This window comes from Delphinapterus leucas, unplaced genomic scaffold (assembly GCF_059928025.1).
Source record: "Delphinapterus leucas isolate spDelLeu-1000000601 "Yukka" unplaced genomic scaffold, BTC_Dleu_Yukka2 spDelLeu_asBTCV2_sq31, whole genome shotgun sequence".
NCBI lineage: Eukaryota > Metazoa > Chordata > Mammalia > Artiodactyla > Monodontidae > Delphinapterus > Delphinapterus leucas.
The window spans coordinates 13,064,708-13,089,506 of record NW_028322240.1 but is presented as its reverse complement, the minus strand read 5'-3'; the positions used below and the strand labels follow the sequence as shown (position 1 = coordinate 13,089,506).

The 24,799-nt window shown below is 45.2% G+C and overlaps 1 protein-coding gene across 3 annotated transcripts in view; it reads right to left on the bottom strand.

The window, feature by feature from the left end:
• LOC149743980 (transcription factor COE1-like) overlaps positions 1-17,674 on the bottom strand; it is a 389,524-nt gene extending 371,850 nt beyond the window's left edge. For all 3 annotated transcript variants that reach the window (XM_089905903.1, XM_089905904.1, XM_089905905.1), the window contains exons 1-5: positions 16,614-17,674; positions 14,267-14,423; positions 13,640-13,703; positions 12,953-13,008; positions 1,866-1,939 (exon numbers count right to left, since the gene is read on the bottom strand). In XM_089905903.1, the coding sequence (XP_089762029.1) occupies positions 1,866-1,939; positions 12,953-13,008; positions 13,640-13,703; positions 14,267-14,423; positions 16,614-16,747 (485 nt within the window). In that variant the 5' untranslated portion in view covers positions 16,748-17,674. The remainder of the gene's footprint in view (positions 1-1,865; positions 1,940-12,952; positions 13,009-13,639; positions 13,704-14,266; positions 14,424-16,613) is intronic.
• Positions 17,675-24,799: the final 7,125 nt, after the last annotated feature.

The following is a 24,799-nucleotide window of genomic DNA, read 5'->3' as shown; positions in this document are numbered from 1 at the left end:
GTAACATTAGCAGGATGACATTTTGAATATGGCTCTTCCCTCTTACCCATGCAGTACAAACATCATTTGCCTTCAGTGGCTTGAGAATTTTATTCTTTGCTATTTTTATGTTTCTAAAATATAGAAAGAACGTCAGCAGTAAAGCACATCAACCAGCATCATAAAGTACTTTGGACCAATGAATTTCCAGAACAAGAAAAATATAAATTGCATTAACAGAGTGTAGGCTTGTGTGTGAAAGGGATAATATATCTTAAGTATTTTAAGAATAATTTCTAGCATAGTCCAAACAAGTACAGATATGAGATGCAAATCTATGATTTATAGATATTAGTTGGCCTATTGGTTGAGATCCATCTTCCTGTCTCCTGTTTGCTGGAATCACATGGAACAGAATACGGAAAATTCATTCTAACAACATGCTAATTGTGGGAAGACGAAATAGAAATATGGCTGGAAAAATAGTAATACGAAGGAGGTCATTTTTTTAATGCTTTTCAAAATGATTTTACTCATTTTATTCTGAAGAGCGCAGCTCAGCTTTAGCTGTGCAATTGTTGTATACAATATAACACTAATTTTGCCTAATAATATCTTCTAAGAAATCCATGACCATATTTTTGGATTTTGTTGCTGCTTTAAAGTTAGAGAGAAGCAACCTGTTTTCGGAACAATTAACAAGTTTTACAAATCACTAAAGTGAAAACTTGTGAAACTCCTGTGTATTTTAGAATAATATATTAGCAGAATGTTTTTTAAAAAGGAGAAAAAGAAATTTTTACATACATATTACAGATATAGAAGAAGTTACTACTTGGGACTTCACTAAGGAAACACATTAATCTCTTTTCTATTTTATTTCCACCTGTAGAGTTTCCAGATTGCTTTCCCCGCAAGTCTGTGGGCAGCAAATAAACCCACCCATGCCGAAGCAGCAGCTGAAACTCCTAAATGGTTTGGTCAGTAACAGTCAGGAGCCAAGCATGCTTTGTGCCAGGGGAGCCTGCGTGGCTAACAAAGCAATTAGTAGCCCTTCCCTGATGCAGAGTGTCATCGTCATGCTTTATCCAATTACTCAGAATATATCAGAAGCAAAGTGCCAGCGTTATTTTACGAAGAATTAGAATCCTAAACTGCAAGTTACAAGGCTGTTCTCTGGTTTACTCTCTCCCATGTGGAGGGTTGGCTGAGGCCATGGAAGTGAATGTGGTCTGCTTGCCTGGTTTCAAACGTAGCTTCAGACAAAAATAAAGATACTCATTTGTGGACAACATGAATGTTTATACCTTTCAGTGACTCATCTTTGCCATCCTTCCAAAAGCTCGCTACATTTAAGAAATGTTAGCTACATTGTCATAGTTATATAAAAGGTAACTAAGATTAAGAGATCAGATGTTGGGTTGGTGTGGGGAGGAATGATGCCTATGTACGGATGGTCACACTGTTAAGTGGAAGAATTAAAAAGGGGAACTATAACTTTCAAGTCTTATCCAAACAGAGGTTTCTGCTGACCTCAATAGAACTCTTATTTTACTAGCAATGCAGTTGAGCACATATATTAACACTAGAAGGGTTATACTGTATTTTACTCAATTGAAAGGAAAAAGGAGAGGGCACTGCTTTGTGCCCATTAACAATGCGATATCAAAATTGGAACGTATGTCTTTTAGGATGAAATCTAATAAATAACTGAGAACCACTGCGATGCCTGACACTTTACTACCAAATAGTCACATCTAACAGTTTTTAGATTGTCTAACAGAAGATAAACATATACCCAAAAATAGACCTGAATTCACCTAGATTTGAGATACAAATTCATCTTCTCTTTGCTAATTAAAGGGAAAGAAAAAGGTATTTCTTACCTGCACATGATTTCGTGTGTGAGCAAGACTCGGCACATTTCTGGGTTCTTGTCTTGGCCTTCATACACTATGGCCTGTAAACAAAGGCACGATTTGAGCTAAGAATGGAACCAAGTAGCAGAGGACAAACTACCACAGTCAAGTTCTTGACCATTCACCACTGCCGCAAGGCCAATTAGCTTTCAGAGCCAAAGGCCTCACTGGGCTGATTGTTTTAACACAGTTGTTAAGGATCAACCCAAATTGAGTGGACGGGGATATGTTCCTCTCTGTCCCATCAACCTCCTTACTATAACAGACATCTTTGGATCCTTGTATGAGATGGGCTTCTGTCGTCAAGACAACCACAATTCTCTCTTCAATTCAGAATAAAAATAAATCTAATCAATGGGGAAGGAAAAACCCAGAAGGCTTAGCAGATTGAGATACTAGTGACTTAAAATATAGAAAAGCACATGGATTTTATTTTTAAATGATTCGTATTTGTCGCCTCATTTTACTACTTCCAACTCCAACATGTAATATTCTAGAGGTAAGTAGTAGAAAACAAGTGAGGGTATGGTTAATGAGTCCATGCACTGTCTTGAGATGATTCATCCATCAGGGGAAATCCTTCCTGCCTACAGGTTGAAAACATGTGCTCTCTGGGGTGTATAACCACCCAAACAGTAATACTCGCCCGCATATGCGGGGGGACAGGCAGGGTTGGGGCAGGGGGAGTTAAGCCATAGTTATCTCCCTCAACTAAAAAGAATTACATCTGACTCTCAAAATTTGGAGTCCCAAACCACATCACCAGCCAAGATGTTTTTGTCTGTTTTTAGTAATATGTGTACAAACATTTTCCTTAAGGTCACCAGGCAGTTTCCTTGAGACCTCTGCTTAGTGGAAGATCTACATGTTAACACCTGGGCCAAAGAAAAGCTCACAGCTATGGATAGAGCAGTGCTCTGCATGGGGATACATTTTAACTAACTTAACAATGTAGCACTGCATAGTACTAATATAACACAGCTTCAAATTGTTAACAAAATTACTTTCACACATTCAGATAACTCACTTTCTTGGTGATGAAACTACTTAAGTTAACCAGAGACTATCCTTTTTTAATGATACACAGAAACTGCAGTAACTAACTTATAGTTGGCTAGAATGTGCTTGTTTATGAACCTGAGACTTTTAGAACTGTAAATGATGGAGGATAGCTTATGACACTATGCGTGCAGACCTTCAAAGCAGGCTCTGACTTTGTTACCTAACTCCATTACAAAACAAAAATTGCAACAAATTTTAAAATGACAAAAAGTACCTGCATGGGCTTCCCTGGTGGCGCAGTGGTTGAGAGTCCGCCTGCCGATGCAGGGGACACGGGTTCGTGCCCCGTTCTGGGAAGATCCCGCATGCCGCGGAGCGGCTGCACCCGTGAGCCATGGCCGCTGAGCCTGCGCGTCCGGAGCCTGTGCTCCGCAACGGGAGAGGCCACGGCAGTGAGAGGCCCGCGTACGCAAAAAAAAAAAAAAAAAAAAAGTACCTGCATAAGGAGAAAACATTTTCTACCATTGGCCCATCAAAAGCATTTATATGGTTAGACTGTTATAACCCTACATTTTTTTTTTCTTTTTCCCCTTACGCAGGCCTCTCACTGCCGTGGCCTCTCCCGTTGCGGAGCACAGGCTCCGGACGCGCAGGCTCAGCGGCCATGGCTCACGGGTGCAGCCGCTCCGCGGCATGCGGGATCTTCCCAGAACGGGGCACGAACCCGTGTCCCCTGCATCGGCAGGCGGACTCTCAACCACTGCGCCACCAGGGAAGCCCAACCCTATATTTTTTAATGTTTTATTTTGCCATAATTTTAGATGTACAGAAAAGTTGTAAGGATATATAAAGAATTCCAAGATACTCTTTCCCAGATGCCTCAAGTGTTTACATTTTAGTAAATTTGCTTTATTCTTCTTTCTTTCTCTATTTTCTTTTCCTGAACCATTTATTAGTTAACTGCAGACATGCCCTAAATACTTCAGTATGTATTTCCTTAAAACAAGGAATTATCTTACATAACCATAGCACAATTATCTGAATCACAAAATTAACATTGATACAATAATCTAATCTAAACATCTGAGGTTCACCAAATACCCAATAATGTCCTTTATAGCAAACAACAACAACAAAACCAATACCAATCACTGCATTCAGTTGTCATATCTCCTTCAATAAGGAATATTCCTGAGTCTTTGTATTTCATGACATTGACATTTTTGAAGAATATAGGCCAGATATTTTGTAGAACATCCTCAATTTGGGTTTGTCTAATGTTTCCTCAGACTTAGACTAAAGTTATGTAATTCAGGGCCAGAATACCACAGCCATGACGCTGAGTTCTTCTCCCTGTATCACATCACACTGTCAACTCGTTCCACTAATGCCAGTAAACTCTGACCATTTGGGTAAGGGGGTGCCTGCCACCCATCAGAGAGCACAGCCAGATTTGTGTACTGTAAAGTTACTACTTCACTTTAATTCATAACTATCTTCTGGGGAAATCATCTAGATTATGTTAACATCATATTATGACTTAAATTTTCACCCATTAGTTTTAGCATGCACTGATGATGCATTCCTGCAATCTTAAAAGACCTTTTAAATACCCAGGAAGTTGCTTTACTCGAGAAAATGCATTAAGTAAATTGAAAATGTTTTAAAAACCAAAACTTATATCTGCCTGCTTTATTTACTACAATCACTGCTTTAAAAAATCAGAGACACTGTAAATAACTGATTAGATCTCACACATGGTGCTAAAAAGTCTATTATGCATTTCTGAGAAATCCTATTATCACTACATGTTTTGTGTGTTCTCTTAACACCCCTGAAAACCTGTTTCAACTTTAGTTTTCTGTCATGCTAAACTAATACAAATAACTTGGTGAATAAAATTCATAAGTATTAATGGGGTTTTCCTTCCTGTTTCAAAAAAAAATTGGTTTTGGGAGGAGAAAGGAGTATCAATTACATCAGACCTTCTCATTTTGACTCTTTCTAGATAATACCAATATTATTTTTTACTGAGGCTGCTGGTTCCACTGAAATCAGTGGGCCCATGATGATACTCAATTAAAGATATGCTGCAGTGAAAATATGTTGACGCCCCCCCAAACAGTAGATGACCCATGGTCTCCCAGGTATCCCATGTTTTTGTCTTTGGTGACTGAACATCATTTGTTGAAGGCCCATGGCCTCCGTAATACATCTCTGCCAAATGTCAACCTGCCACTTCACTTCTGGCAGCAGAGTCAAAATGGAGAATCTTCTCTACATCAAGCATAGAAAAATGAAAGCATGAGTCTGGATTTGCTCAGAAATAGTTAAAACTCTGGGGACAGAAGGAAGCATGAAGTTTCTTCTGTCCCTTTCCTTGGGGCCTCAGCAGAACAATACTTTTCAGCACATAAACACAGATAAAGAAGTGCTTGCTGCTTCTGTGACTTCTGAAATAAAAACAAGTGAAACAGAGTCTTCTCCCTCTCCTAAGGAGTAGAACTAAAATTCTGGAAATAGAGTAATCTAGAACCTCAGTGTAATAAAGTTAGCTACACAGTGAAACTCTGTCAAAGGCAGCTCCACCTCCAACCTTGCCTAAGCAGTTTTTGTTACTGAAAAAGCTTGTTAAAACACACACATGCACACACACGCGCGCGCACACACACACACACACACACACACCACACGCACCACACACACACACACCACACTATTATATAAAAGTATGGTCCAAGAAATCGACATTCTGATGAGATCCAACATAGGAAAACAGGATAAATCTATTTTGATGAACGTCTTCAATGTAGAGTGTCAACAATAAAACAGACTTTTTAAAAATGCCTACAAGTTCTCCCTCCAGCTTTCACACATATCAAATCTCTACCATGTACATTTAGTACACACGTCAAGACTGGTTCACAGTTCAGCAAACCCAGACTTCGAGCCTAAAAGGAAAGGGGTTCTCTAACACCAGCTTAGGGAGAAGTTTCTGCTTCTTTTCCCAATTTAAATACGTGCCTCTGTGCGGTGTGAGTGAAGCTCATTGAGGCCGGATCAGTTGGGAGATCACAGAAGCATATAAACAGCACTGACTACTTTAAGTGAAACCATTTTAATAGACAGCTGGTCTAGGACCTAGACAATGGAATACCAAGAAGAAGGCTTATCTTCATCCTCCATAGTAAGTCATGCATCTGCTCACTGGGAGGAAGGTAGTCTGCTGTGAGAGTGACAAAAACAACAGTGGTTTAAAGAAACCAGTGTGTTCATCAGCAGTAAGGATGGGAGGCCTGTTACAGAGACGGGCGGGAGCGGGAGAGAAAGCATATCAAATACATTATTTAAATAAATGATTTGATGGTGAAGCAAGTTGAGGTTTTAACCTAAGAAACAACAAAAACAACAACAAAATACAATAAAATAGAAAACGATGTTTACATTAATCCTGCCAATGCAAATAAATCCCTTAAGGTGACAGGAATGCTTGTACAGGAAAAAAAGTAAAAGAATAAACAGCACAAACTTCATCTCAACTTTAAAAACCTAGTGAAATTGATAAACAAGTTGTCAAAATTTGACATATTTGGAGCAGGTTTATTCTTCTGATATACTAGCCTCCCTTTTCTTAACGTTCTCCTCTAATGAGCATAATGAAAATATCACAATTATTGTTAATACTCTGTTGACTTTCTGATTGAGGTTTTTTTCAAGAATAATTTTTTATAATAACAAAAATGAAGGAAAAAATAGGAATTGTTAAACTTTCACATCCTTACACAACAGTGCCAGAAGGTTTGCTGTGAGAGGATGAAATGCCATCAGTTTCAAATGCCCAGTTACACATTAACCTATACCAACTTTGAAAAGAAATCAATCAATAGAAAAAATCTGCCTCTGTTGCCACTGTTTTAGAAAGCATCTTGTGAATTGTGGTTCATCTCCACTTTTCTAAAATATCACTGGGTCTTAAAAGTTAATTGAAACTTACTATGGATAAAGACCACACAGTAAAACAAAAAATAGATGGTGAACTTACACAGGGATCACACTTCAATGGGATGCCAAAAGAAATACAGAGAATTGAGCACAGTTTTCTTTGTTTACTTTTCTAATGATTTTAACTCTTTGTGTTCCATGCAAAAATAAAGTGAGCAAGGAGAATACTTTTGACTTTGGTTCATTAAAATCTGAAAGGTTTTTAGGAACAAAATGTTTTCATTAGGAGTCTTTCTTGGTTTACAAACCAACAATCGGAGACTTGTCATCATTAATTTAGAAAGACAGAAAAAGATAATGAAAGGAAAGAAAGAAAGAAAAAAGAAAGAAAGAAAAAAGAAAGAAAGAAAAAAGAAAGAAAGAAAGAAAAAGAAAGAAAGAAAGGAAGGAAGGAAGGAAGAAAGGGAGGGAAGAAGGGAGGAAGGAAGGAAGGAAGGAAGACAGGTAGATAGGTTACCTATAACTAACAAAAACTCCTAATTTTCCATTTAAATCAAAACAGTAACCTTGAAAATACATCACTCTTTTTTCCAAATACAAAATAAAAGGCTAAACCTAATTTGTCACCTTAAAGAATACATTCATGAATGTACAAAGTATCTCCTTCAACCAGAAGTAAAGTGTCCTATAAATACAGACTGTCAACACAACTTTGGCAGCAAATTACCAAGAATCAAAACTAATAAAAAAAAATATGAACACCTACATTATCAACATGCTGTAATATTAATCATTACTTTCGACCACCAAGTTCCACTTCTTGTCATTAAAAAAAAAAAAGTGTTAGCTAATGCGGTTCGAGAAATTTCCAGTAGGTGAGGGAGCCTTAGTTAAAAATTAACCTGTGCCAAAGAAAACACTACAAAATTGACGTTTCATAAACAATTGTGTCAAACAGCAATCCAAAATTAATAGTGAAATAAAATAAAAAATTATTTTGCTTCAATTAGCAGCTTAGCTACTGGTGAACAAATTACAAAGATGTAATTTAAGCTCAGCAGCTAAGCAGGCCTGTTTGCAGAACTGAATTAGGAAAGTTGCAAAGGAATGATATCATATTCAGTATGCTGTTCAGTTACATCACAGCCCTGAATAAAAAGAGAGCTAACCAAAAGCAGTTAGCTTCAGAATGCATCTTTTGTGTCTCAAAGAAATAAAATCTCTCATATTATTCAAACACTAAGATAAAAACTGAATCATTCTAACAATATCATGCAATATTTCTTTTTCTAGCAGTAATAAAAGATATTTCACTCATACGATAACTACATTTACATCTATATTAGTAGATACAACTGGCTTTGTCAACTCAATGGGGTAATAATAGTAATAATAGTAAAATAATAAAAGCAGCTAATTTATTAAGCACTTAGTGTATGCTAGTCACTGTTCTAAGCATTTTCCATGTATGAATTCATTTAATTTTCACAACTGAGCTTCCAGGTAGGTGCTACCATTACCTCAATTAGTTTCCAAATGCTTACATATTTTAATAACTAAGACCAAATCATTCTTGCTCAACAACTATATAAACAATTCACCAACATCCAGACCCTCCTTCATTCCTCTCAGCAATATAAGTAAAGACACAAGAACAGAGTATCCGTGTAGTCATACAAGTTCGATAAATGCATCACTACTAATACGTTCATTTTTAATGCTGTTCAAACATTCACATGGAAACAGCTCTAGCGTAAATATCCCCGAACAAATGGCTGTATATTATCCAGGAGGGAGCAGTTGGACCGCCAGACTGGGAAAGTACTAGGCCATCTGGCTCCGGCAATCTCTCCAAAACCATCAGCTTTGTTTTCACCCCCAGACTCCAAACAACACATTTTCCACTGTGATGAGTTTACATTTTCCCAAACACAGGTCCTGATCATGCATAAAAATCCCAAACTTCTTCATTCCTCTATGTGCAAGGAAATTCAAATCACCTGCATTTTTGACATGTTACCAAAGAAGAGAGAAAGCTGCTAAAATATGGCTCCTAACTATAAACTTGCCCTGTCATTGCTTGTTTGTTTCCCCAAATATATGAAAGAACCTCTCTGCTGGCCTAGTTGAATTCCTTAGGAACTTATTGATACACTAAAAATGTGTTTATCTACCAATGAAGAACCATGAACAGGAAGGGTTGTTAATCAAGTCTACGTAGCTGTGGCAGGATATGATGAAACAATCAATCGGAAAAAGTGCACTTGCATCAATAACTTGAAATACCGGGAATATCAAAACAAATATATAAAGATTAGCTGGAAAGAGAACTATGACAGCAGTTCTGATTATTGTACCTTAGACTTCCCACAGTGCTGGGACTTTTTAGGGGTCCCCTCACCATATCACCTACCTTCAAATCCATACACACAAAGATTATGTGACTATTATTTTTCCCTTTCCAAAAAAGAGCTTTGGTTTGGGGGCAGGGAATGTTTTGTTTTTGATAACTTTATGGAATTTGGTACTCTTTCTTTGAATTATAAAAATGTCCCTTTTTTCAAAGCAAGATGGTAAGAGGGCAGATAAGTTAATGGTTTTTTTTTTAAAAAAAAAAACTATTTAAAGGTAACTCACTGAAGCAATCACAGAATGTAATTATATCTCAAATACTACAGGAAAATCTGAACTGAGGCACATTAAAACTCAGACCTCTCCCACTGAGTTCATTTGAGTTTCTGCAGTAGATACCATTTCTGGATGCAACAGCCATAAACTTCTGGATCCTACAGGCCTTTTTGCATGCTCACTAATGGAATACCAAAAACAGCAATGACAAAAAAAAAAAAAACAAAACAAAAACACCCTATTTTTAGTCCAGCTAAACTTGGTTTTGCAAAACCCTTCCCAAAAGCAAGCTTCTTATTTTCTAGCTGGTGGACAAATATTTTAAATATAATTATATCCTTAGTGTTTTATAAGAAAAGCATAGGGATAAGAGGGCTCAGATCCTTACACATTCACTTCTAATAAAGCTTTCCCTTTCCTGGTAGAGTCCAAAATTAAGAGTCATTACCCCAAATAGTGTAATGAGACACTTTGAAAAGGTGTGAAATACTGTGTCATACCAATACATCTTGGTTGATTGAGTACATTTCTGTTTGATCTCAAAGCTGCTAACTCCACCCAAGATCACGAACATTCTATGAAAATATAAAGTGCACAGCTAGTTTTGAATTTTGCTTGCCAAAGATTCCCTTCAAGTTTTAACCCCAACTTCTGAGTCAAAGATATGACATCACATACATAAAGCTGCATCTCTGATGTGAAAAATGTTACGATAAATAAGCAGCTAAGAGAAGACACTTGAACTCTGCTTAGATACTCCCACTGAAACTTATGATGTTATTAGAACTCATCACATCACTGTAATTATTCCATTCAGCACTCTGAATATCAAAATCCTGAGTCCATCTACCTGGAATAATTTCACAGGGGAAAAAGAAGTAAGCGTTTAATTGGTCACCTTACGTCAAGACTTACTTCTGATTGAAGGGGTCACTGCACACTTAACTAAAATAAAAAATTTAAGAAACTTAAAAATCAGACTTGGCATTTAATTATCACAGAATAATTTCAAGCTAGATGAGAATCCACTGTTTTACTCATCAAAGCTAAAACGTAATAATTATGTCACAGCTAAGGAAAGTCATGCTCTTCACGCTGATCTGCTTTTTGAAGACTATTGTATTAGCTGTGTACACAAGAAGCTCACCTACTTCCCAAACTCTTACAGCACATAATCAAGGAAAAAGCAACCGGATAACAGGCAGGGATTGCCTTTCAAAGTAAAAGCTACAGAGAAGGCATTAGACAACTATTATGAAAGCAAACAGGTATACCTGGAAAAATCTTTTTTCTTGATATTTTTAAACTAAATTCAGATAATTACTAAGCCTTTTTTTCAGGTCACTCCCCACCAAAATATATAATTGCCTACATTTATAATTTTAACTTTCAGTGAGATGTCACAGTATGGCAAGTAACTCTCTTATACCTGCTATTACTACACTATATCTTATTCTGGTCCCACTCCCACCCCCACCACCGATAGAATTTATGACACCAAGCAGTCAAAGAATGCCTTAGCCAAAGTTTTTCTTAAGCTCTATGACCTTGTTAGTAAAATGATATTAGATGTATTGCTTTATAAAAATCAAGATTATTCTTCCAACTTAGAAGAGTGTGTAAAGTCAGTTCATCTCATAATGGGAAGATCAGTTCTTGTGGCACTTTTGGTTTAAGGGGCCTAAAATCAAACATGTCCTAATTTTGTGTTCCTTACAACTGTTCACTTCATAGAGTTGCCGATAATTTAATATTTAAGTGGCCAATGCTTCACAGGCAGACAGGTCTTACATACTGGTTTGTGGGGAGTTTTTATTCTTTAAAAAATAAACTCTAATAAGTACATAAAGAATATGTATTAGAAATCATACTTTCCCTCTCCCCCTCCCATCTTTTCTTTCCTCTGATGGGAATGGCAGGAAAAGATACCCAGGGTATCAAAGACAATTTTTTAACAACAAAATTCCACTTAAGACATTTTTGTTTTGATATCATTTTTTTAAAAAGTTACTGAAATAAGGCTTTTGCATTTTTTGCTTGGCAGGAAAAAAATTTAACAAAATGCAGAGCGTCCAAATCAAAGGGAATTATCCTATGTTATGATCAAAACCAGTATAGTAATAATAATAAAAAACAATAATAATACCAAGAGTAAAAGCATAAATGTGCGTTTACTCTGAACTATCAACTAAGAAATAAAACAGATCTTGAAGAAAGTCAAATATTCTAGGCTAATAACTTGAAATAGATTTCAAGAGATATGTATTTATCATTTTAAAAATTACATGTCATACCCTCATGCTTTTTACTTGGTTCACAATGAAATAAAGGTAAAAATTACAATTAGCTGTTATTAAATTGGTTCTTGCTAAGCAGATTTTAAAACTCCCAACAGCTTATTAACATGCATTTTGTACAACATGTTTAAGTCATGGGTATCTAAAAACATTTTTTAAGTATGCATGTATTCTCTAATTTGAAACCTTCCAAGCCAGTATCTATGAAAACTACACCCCTTATTTTAAAGGGAATATTTTTAAATCGCAATCAAGCAAACCAGTTTTAACCCTCTCACTAAATTGATGGTCAGTACACAATGGGTAACTTTTCTTTGTTCTGATTTCTTTCTCCCACCCAATAAAACTGTCTTCTTTTTTGTCACAAAATCCTCCAACTACCTAACCAGATATTTAATTCTTAAACTTTTTCTTAAAATTAAAAAGAAAAAATGTTCCTGCCCCTCGTAAAAACGTCAGACCTCTTTTCTGACTCGGCTCATAATTGTATCTTTTGAACCATAACTCAACCTTAATGTATACTGCTTGGCACCCGCGTGTTGGGAGCTAAAGAAAACGCCGTCTATGTACCTTTAAGACCACAAGCTCACTCATGCTGCCTGGCTTCTTGCCAAACTTGGAGGCAAAAGCCAGGAGGATTTTTGCAAAATATCTTCGAACAATTGTCGCTCCGTCTTCCAACACTACCACCACCACCATCCCTTTTTTAAAAAAATGTGTAGAGTGGGTCAAGTGCGCTCTCAGACCATCTCACCGTTTCTGGGGAAGCTGCCTTTGCCCCTCACCCGCTTCCTCTACCTCTGCCTCCCGGGGGAGGCCCTGATGGTTTGGGTTTCACAAGTTCAGCCCGATCTGTACGAGGGTCTCTGGGCACCTTTGCGCCCCCTGGGGCTCCCCGGCCGGGTCAAAGGAAGTTCAGCCCATTTTCTCCCCACGCAGCACCCCGCGTAGTCTTAAATCACAAGGTCTGAATTTCCCTTATAAAGAAGGAGCCGTCGAGCCATCTCCTCCACGCGGCGAGTCAACGTGCTTTTGGGCATTTGGAAGGCTGCGCTGAGAGCGCGGTCCGCCCTGGCATTGAGAGTTCGAGTCCCAGCCCTCCCGCTAAGGAGTAGCCAGCTTCTTGACTCTCCCAAATTTCGCGGCCGTAGAGTCACCCCCGCGGCGCGAATTTAAGAAACTTACTTGTTTTGTCATGGAGTCAATGAGGCGAACGTAGAAATCCTGCTCCGTCCTTATTCCTGGGGGAGGGGCGGGGGATAGGGGAACGAAGGAGAATTAAGTGAGAGAGGATCTGCAGGAAACAAAGAATGGGGCTCCAAGGCTGATGGAACTCCGACTGTCCCGGAGAAGCAGCCAGGACCCCCTTCCCCAGTTCCCGGAGAAGGGCCTCTGGCCCAGCCCGAGCGCATTTGGAAGGCAGCCCCACCCTCAAGCACAGCAGCTGGGAATAAGGCGGACCCCCACCTGGGCTCTCTCCCTTCCCACGGCTGGAGTCCCTCTGCGTGCTCTCCGGGAGCCACCAAGGCCCTGACCGCTGTAGCCCCCTGAACTCAAGGGACTTGGGCATGAAGTCTACGCTAAGCGGAGGAACCCGGCCTTAGGAAGGGGAAGAAGAAAGAAAGCAGCCCAGCGGGGACCAAGGCGCCACACCTGGACTCAGGTACGCGTCCGCTAATGCCGCCGCCCTCGAGCCACTCAGGGCCTCCTCAGGTGAAACCTCTTCAGGCGAAACTTAGGAGAGGCCGTTTTACCCCGAGGATGGCGGACAACTGAGGTTTGCTCAGGGTTCTCGTCCACCTGAAGCTCCCCGCGCCCCCTACCCTCACCCGGAGCCCCGGGGTGCCGGCGCAGACCCGACGGGAGCCTCACCATTGCTGTAGAGGAGCTGGAGCCGGTAGTGAATCCCGTTATTGGTCTTTTCGCTGTTGGCTTCCTGGGTTGCAGCAGGACGCAAAGACACAAGAGACGCAGGAGAGAGGTCGGCGTGAGCTAGTGGACAGACTTCGAGGCAACTTTCCCCAAGCAGGGACCCCTGGCCTGGGAGCCGGACAGGCCCGGGAGCAGCAGAAATTGTGGCCAACTGTGATCCCTCTGCCGCCCTCCCGACCCTTACTGCTCCCTCTAAGTTTCTAAAAAATTCCGTGGGGCTCGCACGGGAGATCCCGTTCCTAGGGCCTGGGGGCTCGAGATTGGGCCAGCAGAGGCAGGAGCCACGCGTGGTCGCGCGGTCGAGGGCGGGCTCATCCCCAGCGCCCTTGACTCTGGAGTGCGAAGCCGGGCTCGCCTCTCTCCATCTCTGGGGACTCAGCACGAGCTTTTCTGGAGCAGAACCTCAGGAACTAGGAGTCCGGGTTCGCCCAGAACGGGAAGTGGCTTGGGGGACCCCGCGCGGGAGTGTGTTATGGATGCTTTGCACTGGCGAGGAGCTCGCCTCCCGAAGCGCCTGAGCCTGCTCCCCGGCTGGGGGCGAGGGGCAGCGGCGCTGCGCCCACTTACTTTTTCCTTCTCCACGAACCCCACAAAGGCTGTCCTCTCGATCTCCACGGGCTGGCCCTGTCTGTCGTAGAGGGCCAGGACGAAGTGGAAGAAGTTGGATTTCCGCAGATTGGAAGGTGGCTGCTTCTCAAAGTGCGCCCGGGCCAGACCCACCCCGCTGCGGCCAAAGACGCAGAGTTAGACGGCTAAGCGGGACAACAACCGCGACCCCTTGTCACCTCTTACACACGCGCGAACCCTCAAACACCTTCTCTGCCCGCCAAAACGCCCCGTGGGCTCCCTACACGCCCCCTCAGGCGCCCCGGGCCCACCCGGCGACGGGACATGCGTGCTCTCGCCTGCCCAGTCCTCCCCGCCGAGGACCTGCGCGCCCCCCGAACTTGACGAAGAGGTGTGAAAGTTTTGTTTGGGTTTTGCGCAAGAGATAAAACGCTGTACGCGTTTACTCCGACCAGACGCGCGCTGCGTGGGGAGGAAGAAAAGTAGCGGTGGATGAGGTGAAGCGCGATCGTGGAATAAAGCCGGTCGTTTACAACTTAAAGGGAGGGTGGGCATGGGAGTTGGTTCTCGCCACTCCCTCGAATCTCCCGTGGGCAGGTGAGAATGGATGGGGAACATGCTCAGCTCCTCGCTGCAGCAGCCATCCTCCGGGAAACCTCATGTGCCGCCCCCTCCCCGCCCCCGGCCAGCCGCGGGTGCCCGGCCTCGGGAAGCTGTCTGTCCCCACCCCCACAAATAAAGCATGTGGAGAAAAAGGATCTGCGGGTGGAACTCAGAGCAGTCAGGAGTGGTCGCTGTGGGAAAGGGAATTGGGTGTTTTTTTTTAAAAGACCTGTCCTGACAAAGTTTCGCTGTTCCGCAGAAATCCTCACACCCTTTCCAGAAATCCTATGGATAAGGGCTGACGGTTGAGCGCGCCCTCCCGGGGGCTGGAGCCTGGGGCGCCAGGGGCGCAGGGCGGCCACTGACAGCCCGACCTGCCCGACACAAGGGCGCGCGCACACACACACACGCACGCGCCACACACACACACACACACACACACACTTTCGCTTCTAGCCCAGTTACCCAACTCACTCTTACTGCCAACCACCCCCATCCTTATTATCATCGGGGATGGGAACAGTGTTGTGGACACTTGTCCCCAGCCCGGAGAAGATGAGGATGATGTAATTAGTCATCTTCATTCTTCCCCTTCCGCCCTCTCTGGGCCGGAGAGAGCATGGAGCCACAGATCTCCCATTCCCCCAAGCCCAGCTGGTGGCCTAAAAAAAGGGGGGGGGACCATTTCTCACTTGGGACCAGGAGTCCCCAGAATGGGTACTGAGGGTGCCCAGGAAAGTTCCCCCAGGTCAATCTCCAAAAGCAGTGCCTCTAGGCCATACAGCCTAGCATGCAGAAGCTGAGAGTGGCAGAGGGGCTAGAAGAGGCCATGGTCATAGATGGTGGGGAAGACTTTGAAGGGACATCAGAATTAAAGTTAGGAGTTGCTGTTCTTCGGGTGGACCAAGAAAAACTGAAAGCTAAAGGGAGAGGGAGGGAGAACCAGAGAGGAGAAATAAGAGATGATTCTAGGGGGAAATTGAAAGAGAAAAGGGGAGAGAAATGGAGTTAAGAGAAGGAAAAAGAGGAAAGGGGAAGAAAGAGTGAAGAAAGAAGAGGGAGGAAAGAGGAAGAAAGTGAAGAAAGAAGAGGAAGGAAAGAAGGAAGAGGGAAGGAAAAGAAAGGGGGAAGAAAGGAAGTAAAGAAAGGAGGAAGAAAGGAAGGAAAAGGAGTAAGGAAGAAAAAGGGAGGAAGAAAGGGAGGAAAGGAAGGAGAAGGAAAGTTTTTTTAAAGGGGGGGAAGAAAAGAAAGAGAAAAAGGAGGAAGGAAAGGAAGAACGAAGGAGAGAAAAGGAGGAAGGAAAGAAATAGAGAAGAAAAGGCAAAGAAAAGAAAGAAGAAAGAAAGAAAGAAAAAGAAAGGAAAGAAGAAAATAGGAAAGGAAAAGCAAGGAAAGAAAAAAAAGACAGGCGGCCTGAAAAGAAACAGCAATCACAGAAAAACACAGATATCCAACATCATACTGGTGAGACGCCTCTTCAGGCTTAAAACAAAATGAAAACAGTCACAGACCAGGCAGGGAAAAGTGCCGGTAAAGCGCGGGCTCCTCGCAGGCAGCTCCTGGCTCTGCGGCCGCAGGCAACCAAGACAGAGCGGCCGGGGAGAGCGGAGCCCCGGAGACGAGCAGAGCCGAGCGGCAGACGCCAGAGCGCGGCCCGGCCCCGCGGCGGCGGCTTTCGCTACCACCTCCCGGCTCTGCTGCTCGCGGCTTGCCTCCCCGGCCGCGGTCCCCGAGCGGTACTCACCTCTGCGCCGCCGTGTTGGCGTCCAGCACCCCGGCGCCCTGCATCCACGTCCGCACCGCGTTCATGCCGCTGCCCAGCGGCTCTTCCTTCATGCTGCTTCCACTCCGTTGGATGCTTTCCTGAATCCCAAACATGAAAACAACCTTTTCTTGTGGAAAATCTCCTCCCCCTTGAAAATTTGAAAAAAAAAAAAAAAAAGGAAAGAAAAACGCCAGCCAGAGATTTTTTTTTTTTTTTTGAGTTGTTGAACTCGCGCTAGAAGATCAAGACGGGCTGGAAAGCAAATTTTTTAAAAATGTAAACCTTCGCTCAAAACTGAGCGATAACCCGAAGAAAAAAAAAAAAAGGAGAGAGAAAAGGAAGGGAAAATCCAACAAAAAGACCAAAATTAAAAAAATAGAGATGTATGCTTGGCTGTTGGGGGTTGTTTGGTTGGTTAATTTTTGGTTTGGGTGCTTTTTTTTCTTTTTTTTTTCTTTTTTTTTTTTTTTTTGTAATGATCACAGGCCGGTGGAGGACAGGAGGGGCTGGAGTTTCCTTTTGTAGAGGTACCGTTCACTTGAAGAAGCAGGAAGAAAAAAAAAACCCTGATGGCAATTTAAGAAACAATAGACTCAACTCGCGCTGCCGGCTTTGCTACTTCAAGTGTCATTTTCCACAACCAGGCAAGTTTTTCCTCTCTCTCTCTCTCTCTCTTTTTTTTTCCTCCTTCTCTCCCAACCAAAGATGTTTCTTTCCTTTCAGTGCGTATAGATGAGGAGGACGCTGGTTGCCATAGACAGATACACCAGAGAGGGAGAGTGGGGTGGGGGGAAGGGGGAGGGGGGTAGGGAAAGACAGAGAGGAAAGGAGAGGAGAGGAGAGGGAGAAAGAGAGAGAGGTGGACCCTGCTGAATGGAGATTCTGTTTTCTCCTTGCTAAAATAGAAGTGATTTGCAGGCTTTCCCTATGGAATCCAGTTTGACTCTCCCCAGAGCTAAACACAAGCACACTAACCCCAAAGGGAGGAGGCGGGGCCCGCGCGTCAATGACCCGCCCCTTCATTTGCATAACGTCATCCTTCCGCCTCGCCTCAGCCAATCGCGGCGCAGGAGCCTACTGGCTCTCAGCACAGGGCCACGCTCCCTCATTAACATCCCTCTCCGGGTGGCGCAGGGGAGCCGGCCAAAGTTCCTCGCAAAGTGGCGCGCGAAGGATCGCTTAGTACCCGTGTCCGAGCTGGAGAGGAGCGGGGCTGAGCTGGGCAGAGCCGGGCAGGAGAAGGGAGACAGAAGGAAGGGGAGGAGGATATTCTTCTCAGGGATTTGAGCTGGGGTCTGCGTCCCGGCCATTGCAGTCTGTTAAGCATCCTCGCCGCGCCCTGAGCGCGCTCAAGGCGCACAGGCTGCGCCCTCCCAGGGCCGTGTCCTGCTCCGCTGTTCTGGGACGTCGGGGGCAAAAGTGGAGGAGACGGGAGAGCCCGGGCAGAAAAAGCAGGACGCGCATGCCAGGTGCCCACCTCTTCGCTTTGAGGAGGGGGTGGTGGGTTGGAAAAATGGGTGTGTAGATCGGCGCTGGGAGCTCGCAGACGGCACTGCCCCCACGCTGGGAGGGAGGGGTGGACCCTGGGCTCCGGCAAGCAAGGCGCTGTGGACCCCCAGGGAGTGGGGGACCCGGGCTCTGCCCCTAGTCAAGCCACTAAAACCCCTCTCGCTCCGCGGCTAGCCTGGAGACCGCCGGCGTTAGGCACTGTCCTCACATGCTCACTTCCCTGGAGCACCCCGCGGGATAGGTAAACCACCGTTTACCTAACGAATGCTCGCACTGGAGCTGTGCCAGGCTGCGTTTTAAAATTTGCTCGGAATAAATCCCCACCCCCTCATCACCGCCCCACCAAACAGTTTTTTCCTTAGAGTAACTACCAAAGCAAAAACAACGTCTCTGATTAGTTATCTGGTGTAGGGTTTCTCTCTTCCTCATTCTTTCTGTTAAAATGGGGGGCTTGAACAAACCTTCCCCCAACTTCGGCCTCTGCCACCTGTCAAGAAAGAGAGAGATCAGGGAAGGAGGGAATGAAGGGAGGGAGAGAGGGAAGAAGGGAGGAAGGAAGGGAAGACGAAATGATCTCCTTCCTCAGACCCTTCAACATGTAAGCTTGTGGCTGGCAAAGGAAATAGCTAGATGTTTCTGCGTAACGTGCCCCATCATTTTTTAGCAGGTTGTAACCTCTAATAAGCACATGGTGAACTTCTGTTTCATTGCCCTCAAAGGAACTCCCTGACTGCAGCCAAATCTGCTAAGGGCTCCTTCGGGGAAATTCTCTGCCAGAAATCCAGGTCCCCTTTCTGCCGGCCTTTCTTGGCCTTTTGATTTAGGGAGCTCATGGGGTCAGTGATGGAAAAGTACACATGCTCATGTTGAATGGAATGGAGACAGGCAGAAGTTAAACTTAGTGCTCTTGGCAGAGCAGGAAAGTGGGAGCCACTTCCAGATTCATAAACTAGTTGAAAGACTGTGTTTCAGGCCTGAGGATACACGGCCACTGTCTTCAACACTGCTTTATCTCTTGTGCACAAAGCCTGCCCAGTCTCATACCATTTAATTTGGACCACTTAATGTGCTGAGCTTTTCCTCCCTGATATCATAATTAATGCCATTTCCTCCAAGAAGCTCTAGAAGAGATCTGTTTGATCCATCAGGATCCCCACACTACCCACCAGAGTTCCTGGCACACAGTAGATGTTCATAAGGGGTATGTTGGTGGAAACACTGGAAGGATTATAGTTTTGTGAAGAGGGAAAAGGGGAAGCTGGACATTCTCCATCTCTATAGAATTTAAGTGCACAATTGAAACTTGGCCTGCTGAAAATTTCCCAAAGCTCCAAGTTTAACCTCCAAGGCCCAAAGGGTCCCCAGAGCCAATCCCTTCCCCTTCCTGGACTATCCCCTGCCTTCTCTGAGGGGATCCTTCAGAGAAGGGGGACCAGGAAGCAGAGGCCACCTTCCTATCAAAGAGTCCCAGGTAGCACTGGCATAAGACCGAGATCTCCATCTCTTTAATTGCCTGAGCCTCCATTTCACTCTCCAGTAAACAGTGCTAGGACTCCAAGTCGAGTCTGGTGAGGTACATACCCCAGTGATGGGGAACGCACAATGGTGCATCAGATCACTGCCAAAGGTGACAGAGAACTGAGAGACACAGCCACTCTGAGGACCAGGTTCAGTGACAGCAACACAACAGATGGATTTCTAGGGGGGGTCAAGCAAATCTAGAAGCACTCTGCAAATGATATGTTTGTGGAGGGGCCTGAAGCTGCGTGATCCAAAAGAGAAATTGGCCCAGAGAAAGAAGCCTTCAGCAGCCCAATTCCTGCCCCAGAGCCAGTAATCTCCAGGAACTAAATAAGAGGAAGGCAACCTCCACATCCACCAGGCCATGGGAGGAAAAATAAAAGGGGGCAAGTATCTTTTGATATGACCAAGTCCATTTGGCTATGCAGAGGCAGCAGATACTTCACCTGGGATGGTGAATGTACTTTCTTTTAATCAAGCAGAGTGTATTCGTAGTTTTTCTTCTGGGTATCCTTGTGCTTTCAATCTTGCTTTCTTACCCAGTAATAAATGTTTAAGCAGGAAGGAAGCTAAAGAGAAGGTGGAAAAGAGACAAAGAGGGTGATAGAAAACTAGGAACAACACCCAGGCCAGCAGAATGGTACCTTTTTGTGGATTTCCTCTGGTGAATAATGAACTAGCACTGGCAGTTTTAAACTTTGAAAAATCCCTTAAACGCTTTTCAGTCTTCCCTCATGTAGGTTTGCACCACCTCCAAAAAGCAAAACCTGTGTGTACAGGGGTGACTGTAAAGTATGTACTGAGACTGTCTTCATGCTTTTTTACATTATAGTCACATCCTCTGTGGAGAGACAAACTTGTATGTATAGGATTGCCCAGGCTTTGTAGCATATCTGTGACTTTAGGGTAACTTATGAGGGTAATCAGTTATAAGGTAAACCCTGCTTATCAGCTTAATCAAATGGGGAAAGGAGGAATTTTGTTAGAAATGCAGATTTCCAGGCCTTGTCCAGACCTGCAGAATTAGGGAGGAAGAAAGTGAGGGGTAAAGAACATGTACACGAGGAAAATATACAGCAGAATGAGTTTATATGGGGAAGGAGCAATTGGAAAGACTTGATATTTCCCCTGGAGTGAAGACTCCCTCAGGGCTTCTCAGAGTTTCTTCCGCCTGGCGGTGGGCGCGGTTTAGCTTCCACCCACTTCCTCTCAGTTGCTCCAGACAGTAGAAAAGGCTGCCCACCCCTCGGGGTCTCCCCGCGTTGGGGGTAACTCAGGCCCTGTGAGCAAGCCCTTCTCCCCACCCCGACCTTTGACACCTTCTCACTCTTGGATATCCCAACCCTCTTAAGGCACAAAGAGATCAATTCCGTTTCCTGAAGAGCATCAGTCGCCGCGGTAACTTCCGGGGAGAGCAAATAGAAACACACCCGTTCCCCAAAAGAGCGGAGACAAGATGCCCATTCAAGATGCCCAGCTAAGACTAGGGGGACGTCCCAGGGAAAGAGGGAATCTTCTCCGCTAGTCTGCCCCCAGGAGGCCAGACTTGGGACCTGTCATTTAGAAAATTCCTTCGTTTCGGTCCCCCTTATGAAGACGCGCCCCCAGAAGGGCCGCCTGTCTGGGAAGTGCCCCCTACCTTTTGCCGCTAGCCAGAGCCCACTCGGAGTGAAACCGGAAGAAAGATGCCTCTTTCAAAGCTGCGAAGAAGGGAAAAAGGAAAGATGGGGCGATGAAGGCCAAAGGCGCAAAGTCCTGCCGCACGCGGCCGGCTCCGAAGGCGTCCCTCCGCGGCCTGGAGTCACGGGCAGGGTTGGACAGAGGCCAAGGCACTGCCCCAAAGAGGAGGAGGATAGGTGGGTGGAGGGTGGTGGCCCGGGGCCCTGGGAAAGAGAGGATCTGAGCGGGGCGCAACTCCGCAGTGGCCCCTGAGCAGCACCCAGACGCCGGCGGGGGTGGTCAAACAACGGATCCCGGTCGCCCGCGGCAAAACCCTGCCCCTGCCCTCCTAATACGTCTACCCGCTGCCCTCGAGGAATGCGTAGGAGCAGGAGGCCACGGTTCCACCGGAAATCCGTCTGTCCTCCCTTCTTGCTCTCAGTCCTCTCTGGCAAGCGGCAAAGGGAAGGGGGCATTTCCCTGGACCATGAACCCTGCTTCCGACCCCCCAGCACTGCAGAGAAGCCCCGGTTTGCTCACCCAGTCTGACTGATACTTCCAGACCCTGGGAGCGTGCCTCTTCCCACAGCACGGACAGGGAAACTGAGGCCTAGAGAGGGACAAAGTCACCCACAGAGAGCTAGGAGGTCGAAATCAGGCAAATAACACCGCTGGGGCTCTGGCTTGGGAGCGCTTAGTCTGCATGGGACGAGGGCTTGAGGCCAGGGTTTCGAGCAAACCTTTCCCGGATCGAGCCTGCAGACTCTCGGGTTTCCTCTGGGGCGGCCCCCAGATAAGAATAGATCCCATTTTTTGAAGGTTTTATGGGCATAAACTCACCGAATTTCCACAACAGACAAACAAGGCAGGTAAGATCACCCCTATTTTACATGTGAGAAAACTGACGCTCTGTGATTAAAATGAAACAACTTGTCCACAGCCGCATTGCTAATAAACTCGCCGAGTCCAAATTTCTCCAGAGCCTCTCCTCTGAACCTTGGATCCAGACCACTCACCCAGCTTCGGCGCTTATCTCCCCCATTCGCCTTGGTGCTTGCCCCCCATGGCTCGAAGACCCCTTTAGCTCTCGAGCCTGTAGGTATCCTGGATGAGAAAGGAGCGTGGGTGCAAGCTGTCCCCCCGAAAGCAGGCAGCAGACAGTAGAGAGGAGGGTAAACGGTTCTCAAAAGCCCTAATACGCGAACTGTATGCGCATTCCAGCGGTCAGATACAAATGCCCGCGTCTCTCGGGGCCGCCAGCGGCAGGGCGCGCTAGGGTCGTGCCAGCTCCAGCCCTGGCTCTGCCACATTTGTTATGTGACCTCCAGTCAGCCGCTTCTCCCCAGCCCCAGCCGAAGTTTTAGAGCTCCAGGCGCACGCAAAGTTGCCTAATTGAAATAGACTAAATAAAAGACTGCGGGGATGCATGGGACGCCCATCAGAGGACAGAAATCTGGACACCTGCGGATGCGCTTTAATGGAGGAAGGCCGGCCGTATGGCCTTGGAATGACCATAGCTAAAAGCTGAAGTTACTCTGTGCAGAGAGAACACAGTTAGGGGCACTGCCAGAAAGGTCCCAGTCAAAGGCTGCCCCAGGGCACGACCTTACTCCTCCCCTGACCCTTCCCCACAGTCCTCCAGCCCGCAGGATTGGAGTCTGATCCGGCTGATTGATTCTGGAGTCTGAATGGCCCTCGCTCCCCGCACGGAAGGAGACTCCAGGTTGCGAGAACAGGGATTGCCGGGCTGTTTGGAAATTAGTATTCCTTCAGTAGTGCAAATCTGAAAGAAGGAAACTGAGGACTTCGAGGATTTGGAGCAGAAGGGAAGGAGAAGGCCAGTTTGCTTAGAGGAAAGTAGAAGAGAGGACGAGTTTAGCAGACAACCTCGAGATGCCCTAGTCACAAAAAGTTCTCGAGTGTGTTTTCTTTAACGTGGAATTGACTGGATATTTACGCACCGCTCCGCGCTTGGAGGTCTTTGTTGGATGTGTGTGATGTGAGTGTGCAAATACTTGTACAAACGAAGAGTGGTTGCATATCGTGGGTCTGTGCAATACGAGTGTGGCAGTGAGTGACATCGCGCACTTGGGTGCATGTGTGCGCGTGCTTGAGAATTTTTGCACACAACCGTGAGTACACGAGTGCATGTGTATAGTGTGTGCATGTGTCACGTGTAGACAGTCCTCGTTTATGTGAGTGGGTGTGCATGTAATGTGTGCAAAAGCATCGTACACGTGTCTGAGCCTGAGCTCATATGTGATTCGTGTATCCATATCTGCATGTGAAACCCAGCGAAGTAGTCCCCCAAAGATCTCAGGTCCAATCGGAGGAAAGGTGCGGGCAGGATGCGAATTGAGCGCCCCACGGTAGGCGTAGAAACTGTAGCTCCTTTGGCATGCAGGTAGGAGGAGGTCGTCCACAGGGCGCAGGAACCGCCCAGAGGCTACAGGTTAGCGCCCAGCTCGGCTCCAGGCGGGCAAGGCAGGTTCCCCCGGGGTCCACAAATTACCCGGAATGCGCGCGCACTGATCCCTGCTGGACAGTTCCGCGTTCTTAATTGTTCCTCGCGGACAGTTTCTGATTATTGATGCCGTGTGTCCTAAAAGAGACTGCTTCGGATTATCTGCGTATTTATTATCTTTATCACCGCCATTATTTGGTCGCTGTATGAAGATGGTGCCAAGCCCACCAAGACCGCCGTGCCCCGCCTCTCCGAGGCTGCCCTGGGCATGCAGTGACCCGCGGGTGCCCGAATCTTCCCTTTACGTGGAGCCACAGCGCCACCTCGCGATCACCCGGCCTCCCTCCCGTCACTGCCGGCCAAGGCAGAGCCTTTCCTGGTTCAGACCACCCAAGTTCCCACTACTGGTTTTCCATTTGCTTTTCATTCCTCTTGCCCTCACTAGAATGTTCCACTTTGCCAGAGCCTAGAGATTCCTCCAAACACACCTTTGCCGCCGCACCTTTGTACCGGAGCGGAATGCCTACACCCTTCTCCACCTAGAGAAGCTCCTCTCCCCTTGCAATCACCGGCTCAAGTTCACCTCTTCCGCGAAAACTTTCCAAACCCATTCTATAGGTAGTCACTCACGCCTTTTCCTGATTCGCCTAATGTTCATATCATATCGGACAGGAAAATATCCTTTAAATGTCTCCCCGTCCTCCCTAAACAGGGAGCTCTTCGACAATGTCTGTTGTTGCTTATACCAACGACAACGACAAAAATAACAATAAAAGCTGGTATTTACTGAGAGCATATCATGGAGCATCTTATGCAATGTACTGTTCTAAACACTTGACTTTCATTATCTCATTTAATTTACCAGGAAAACCATGAAGTAAGCATCAGTATAATTTCCCAGTTTTCAGGTGAAGCTAGAGTTCCTGTCCAAGGTCGCATTGAAGATCCCAAACCAAGTCTGTTGGTGTGATGCCAGAACCCACTTTTCTTAACCTCTGTGCCTTGCAAATTT